Below are 6,000 nucleotides of genomic sequence, written 5' to 3' on the forward strand. Positions count from 1 at the left end.
TCAATAAGACATTACAGAAGATTCACTTGAAATGAATCCTCAGCATTGATCCTATAGAAGCCTCGTCTAACCTCCAGTGGCAGAGAAGGTCTCACTGTGGCCGCTCTGCACCGTCCATTACGTGGCACAGATCACACAGCGCTGCCTGCTGACAAGCCAGGAGGACAGCGGACAGGTCCTGTGTGTTATTACCCTGCAGCTAAAGGAAGCAACAGCAAGAAGAGCGTTCAGTTAGGACAAAGCAAATTAGAGCAGCACCTAATCCCAGGTTCACACCCACCGTAAAATTAAAAGTTTGATAAGAGGCAATGGCTTTGCCTTATGCCAAATAGTGATGTAAAATCCTGAATGTGGCATAGACAGCACAGAAAACCGCTCTAAAAACATGACTTTTAATAACTCTATAATAAAATATTCCAGGAAAATTGACAACCACCAAAGCTAGGTTCTCCAGTGTTACCTATATAATGATCAAATTACCTTTATGCCTTTAAACTACACATGGTAAAGATGAAAAATACTACATAAAGAGGAAAACTGAATACCATTTAAAAAAAAGTATACATTTTAAAGGGAAATTTAAAAACAAAAAAAAATTCAAAATAATACAAGCATGGGAACAAAATGTGCAAACAAGAGTCACATAAAAAGATAACGTGCCAAAGTGAAAGAAAAGATAACAGAAGATGCCATAAATCATTTTGTACAACAAGGTATGAGGCGACAAAAAAACTGATGCAAAAGTTTGCAAGTTCAAGTTCATTTCCTAATAAGTGAGAAAAAGAAGCCACGTAGAAAAGTGCTTTAAACAAATCAAAACATGCATCCAAAGAGACCAAATAATATATGCCCCTAAAAAGGTAGTAGATAAACCAAAGCCATAAATTAATTTAAATCATGTTTGATCTATTATACCTATCACAATGATAGATGCAAGTGCGTAAGGAAATAAATTAATATGTGATCCAGCGTAAGCATGGAGGCATGGTATACAACAGAAAGGGGCAAGTATAGAGTAAAGGTACGGTCACATTTAGTGATGCACCAGCGATGCCGACAACGATACGACCCGGTCAGGATCGCTGGTGCATCGCTAAATGGTCGCTAGCGAGCTGCCAAACAGGCAGATCTCACCATCGACATAGCAGCGGTTGGCGGTCGTTACTTACCTGTCAGACGTGGCGATGAAGACGTCCTCCCGCCCGCGTCCATGCGTCGCCAGCAGGAAGCCGCCACCGAGAAATGGCCCAGGACGTTCTCGCGCGATCAGCGATAACCAGCGGGGGAGCCGGTAGGAGGTAAGTATCACACATAGCGATATCGCTAGCAATATCGCTGCTGCGTCACAAAATCGGTGACGCTTAAGCGATGTCGCTTAAGTGTGACGGAGCCGTAAGTCTTTATTCACTTCCCCCTTGGACAAAGCTAAACGCGCATCGGGGTGTCCGGTCACTACATTAAGGTAATCTACCACCAGACTTACTCTATACTTGCCCCTTTTCTGTTGTATACCATGCCTCCATACTTATGTTGGATCACATGTTAATGAATTTATTTCCTTGCTAACTTGCATCTATCATTGTGATTGATCTATTATACCTAACATGATTTAAATTAATTTATGGCATTGGTTTATCTACCACCTTTTTAGGGGCATATATTATTTGGTCTCTTTGGATGCTTATTTTGATTTGTTTAAAGCACTTTACTATGTGGCTTCTTTTTCCTTACATATTAGGATATTAACTTGCAAACTTTTGCATCAATTTTTTTGGGCCTCATACCTTGTTGCACAAAACGATTTATGGCATGTTACCTTGTCTGGCACTTTACCTTTTTATGTGACTCATATTTGCACATTTTGTTCCCATGCTTGTATTATTTTGAATTTTTAAAAAAATATTTTCCTTTTCAATAAAATTTAGACTTATGGTATTCAGTTTTCCTCTTTATTTACATTTTTCTTAATTTATGGAAACTACCATTTTTCTAGGTAAAACTATATTTTGATGTACATAGTAAAGATGAACTAAATGAAAAAGTGCCAGTGCATATAAATTGTTTACATGTCACCCATTTGAGTCAAGGGACATCCAAGTCTGTAAAATTCCAGGGATAGACGGATCTAATTTTTACCTTTGTCTGCTCTGTCGTGCCCCGTGTGTTTGCTCCCACCCTAAAAAGGGCTATACCCAAGTATGGCTCAGATAGTAACCGCAGAAAAAAAAACCTCTCTCCTGACATGTTATTTTTCTAACTAGTGAGATGTCATCAGGGGAGAGTTGTTACTTGTACAGGGGCAAGAAAGGAGACAGTGTTTCTCCTAAATTGCCGCCATTGCTATACAGTGCTAACTGACAAAAATATATGTCCTCGACAGGAGTATCACACAGTGGTAGGCATCTCTAGGTAAAGAGCAGAGCGCTGCACTTCACTTGTAGACAAAAAAAATGGGGAGAGATTCATGATGCCACCACACTGATTTACATAGTATCCATCAATGGTCACCTCCCGTTCGGGGCATCCTACCTCCGGGGGAAGAGTCAGTTCCCCATATATTTGTTTATAGTAACAGACATTAAAGTCCTTTCAATGGTTATCCATATGCTCCCAAGCCCAGCATTACTGCCATCCACACCAAGTCAGTTAACCATTATCCATAGAGTGCAGCCCTATACATGTCCCTAGAAGTCCCTTAACAATGAATATCATTTGCGATTGTCTGTATAAGTCCTACGACCTAGACACATACCATTTGCCAAATCCAAAGGGAAACAGAAGGACCGCACTCATCGGGCTGGTGAAGAAATGCTGTTGCTTTATTGGCACAAGAGCTTGTTCAGCGCGAAACGGCCGTTGTCAGCTTTCTGTTCACTCCTGCTCTCACTCCCCCGGCCAACATGTATCGCATGTGCCAATAAAGCAGCAGCATTTCTTCACCAGCCCGATAAGTGCGGTCCTTCTGTTTCCCTTTGGATTTGGATATTGCTATGATTTTCCAGGATGAGCACACGTGACTGCAGGCAAGCCAGCACCTAGAAAACCGTGCACAACTTGGTCCCAGAACGTTAACAGTGGTGCCATCCGCGTTTTTTCTTTTTATATATTACATATACCATTTGTTTCAGTAGTAAAACAGTCCGGTACAAGTCGCTGTACTCTGGACACATCAGTCACCTAGACTTTGTCCAGCCCTCCATATTATTATACATTTTGTGATTTAGAAGAGGATAACTGTGTAACTTCTTACCTGGTGAGATACACCTTCATCTGATACCACCTTTCTAAACACGGCTTCCGCCATTGGAGATCGACAGATGTTACCTGCAAGAAATTAATAAATCAATGATCTATGAGAGGGAGCACTGCGTTTGGAAGAAAAACAGCCATTTTCCTAATATCCTAAACAACTGCTTTAATGAGACCCTGATACAATGCAGTCCATAGATTGGGCAGCATGTATTAGGCTCACTGTCAGCCCTTCATGCTCCATGATCTGTCACAGAGTCGGATTGGGGTATGAGGAGCCGGCTCAGGAGCTCCGCAGGTGGCGGCCGTGTTACACAGCAGACAACAGATTGCTATGGTGTAACTGCTTACATGTCACTGTGAAATCTCTGACAGCAGCATTTAAGCTTTCCCATCATGGTGACATGTTCATGTGGGCACCTACTGCCTTATTCCTCTTATTATATGACTGGGGGGTGCAGTGGGCTCATACCACTGTGAAGCTCAGCCGCAGGCTTCATATAGGAGAAGGCGATTTGTCCCGTATTCTGCAGTACTGAAGCAATGCAGGATATATAGCAAGCACTGAAACAGTCCCCTAAGGAGACTAAAAGAAAGTAACATGAAAAATAAGAACAAAGATTTTCACCCTAGGAAACAAAAACACACGTATAGTCGATATTGTCTGGTCTGATTTATGGTCTGTAATCCATGAACAGTTTAACCAGGAGAGAGAGAGAAAAAAAAATATTGAAGTCACGCAGGGTTGACGTTACTCAGCTCCAACAACATAACAGTTACAGGACTCAAAAATTAGGTTTTTTTTTGTTGCCATTTTCTCAGATTTATGTATTTCTTTTTAAACATGACATAATAACCCCACAGAAAAAGATAAACCCCTCACTATACAAATGCTGCATCTCTGTAATCCCTCTGACCCCGGCAATCATGTTTCCACGTCACTTTTCACCGCACAATGAAAGCTGAAAACACAACCCCAAAGAGCTAGCGCAGAAATAAGGGCGAGCTCTCGCTGCACTTGGATTGCCTCCCGCTTTTAATCCATTTTACAGTAAGAAGGTAATGATGGGACGCACAGTGTATCCCTTTATGTCAAGGAAAAAAATGGGTCGGAAGGAAAATAAAAAACGTAGAAGTGATAATTTTTCTGCATCCGTCTGAGGTTTTTTTTTAAATTTCAGAAACTTCCCATTTAAAAAAAAAAGGTAAATTCTTGAAATATAAAAAGGAAATTGGTTTCTGTCTGGTCCCAGTGTTCATACAACAGTGACCTATGGAAGTATGAAGAGAAGCCCCCCCAGAGTGCAGGAAGTGGTCCCCCAGCAGTGTCAGACCTCCACACGGCCGCCCCTGCGTGGACACACTCACCGAGACACACGAAGAGCACAGACTTGCTCCCAGCTGCCGCCATGTCTTTCTCCGCTGCACACCGGCCGCACTTTCTCGGTAAGAGTCGCAGAAGCCTCACATCACCGGAAGTGCGTCACTTTACGGCACTTAACTTCCAGACAGAACACCTTGCTAGGATCTAAAGCTGGTACTGCGGTTTCGCACCACGTGACTTGTCTCCTCCAGGTCACATGGCGCGACATGTAAATGAAGTCACGTGATGGTAGGCGGGACTGTGCGGCAGGTGTCAGCCCCGCCTCGCCAGTACTCACCTGTCAGGGCAGTAGTGGGAGAATCACGTGATCCTCCGAGTCATCGCTGTCACATCCCCCGGGGCTGACTGTCCGCCCCGGCAGGGCAGCTGTGGTGGCCACTGGTTGGCGCCCAGTTTTCCCCAGTGCAGGATTTAGGAACCGGAGGAAATAAATGACGCCCTTGTGTGCCCCCTTACTGCGCCCCCCAGACCACTCCCGTACACCCGGCAGATTTAGATGCTGAAATGTGGCCCCTGCAAAAGACAAATCCCATTTATAGGAATGGAAATGTGAGTGAGGGTCCAGCAGTCCCAGGGGCGGGGTCTCCAGTCACCGCCTCCATTCACTTCTATGGGAGCTGCAGTGCTCATAGTAATGAGGCGTCAGCCCTGTATTCTCCCCCCATCGCTCCATCCCCTCCTGCTGGTGAGTGCTGGGGGTCCGGCTCGTCAGACCACTTAGTGACCATACATTTCCGGCTGGAGGATTGATTCACATATCCCATTCCATTGGTCTCTGCGGTCGCTGCACAGGAGTGGGATTACCGCCTCATACCTGCTGACATCCGCAGCTCTTCATGTGATCGGTGTGATGTCATCAGTCCAGCATGACGCATGTGTGACATCATACCAGAAAAACCAATCCAAGAGGAGCTGTGGCCACTGTCAGGTAAGGGGCTCCTGATTACTGTCATGGCTGATGGAATGGGAAGTATGAATAGACTTACGCCTTGTTTTATGTACAGGTGATACGCTGTTTATGGAACACCCCTTTAAGGACCTGTTCCTTGCCGTAAATATGTAATTATTTGTACCTGGTGTAATTGCCCCATGTCACCTAAATCTAGTGTTTTTTTTTATTTTATTTGTTACTGCTTCTTTCCATTGCTGGATTATGGCCCTTTCTTCCGTGATTAGAAGTTTAGTCTTGTTAGCTAAGGGAGTGTGAAGCATTGGGGACCACACCCACTTGGTGACAATACTAAATAAGGTCATTTCTTTCCTGTATACAGTCATAGCTGAAAATGTTGGCACCTTTTGAAATTGTTCGAGAAAATGAAACATTTCTCCCAGAAAATGCTTACCATTAGAGATGAGCGACTTTGCCT

At 43.8% G+C, this 6,000-nt stretch overlaps 1 protein-coding gene across 3 annotated transcripts in view; it reads right to left on the reverse strand.

Moving 5' to 3' along the window:
* ACP1 (acid phosphatase 1) overlaps positions 1–5,222 on the reverse strand; it is a 46,478-nt gene extending 41,256 nt beyond the window's left edge. The window contains exons 1-2 of one of the 3 annotated variants that reach the window (XM_073576443.1): positions 4,618–4,829; positions 3,251–3,324 (exon numbers count right to left, since the gene is read on the reverse strand). In XM_073576443.1, the coding sequence (XP_073432544.1) occupies positions 3,251–3,324; positions 4,618–4,660 (117 nt within the window). In that variant the 5' untranslated portion in view covers positions 4,661–4,829. Of the gene's footprint in view, positions 1–3,250; positions 3,325–4,617; positions 4,835–4,910 lie in introns of those variants that run through there. The other 2 variants (XM_073576444.1, XM_073576442.1) reach the window with 2 other exon arrangements.
* Positions 5,223–6,000: the final 778 nt, after the last annotated feature.

This window comes from Dendrobates tinctorius, unplaced genomic scaffold, assembly GCF_039654945.1.
Source record: "Dendrobates tinctorius isolate UK_male_01 unplaced genomic scaffold, ASM3965494v1 ptg000049l, whole genome shotgun sequence".
In the NCBI taxonomy this organism is placed as follows: Eukaryota; Metazoa; Chordata; class Amphibia; order Anura; family Dendrobatidae; genus Dendrobates; species Dendrobates tinctorius.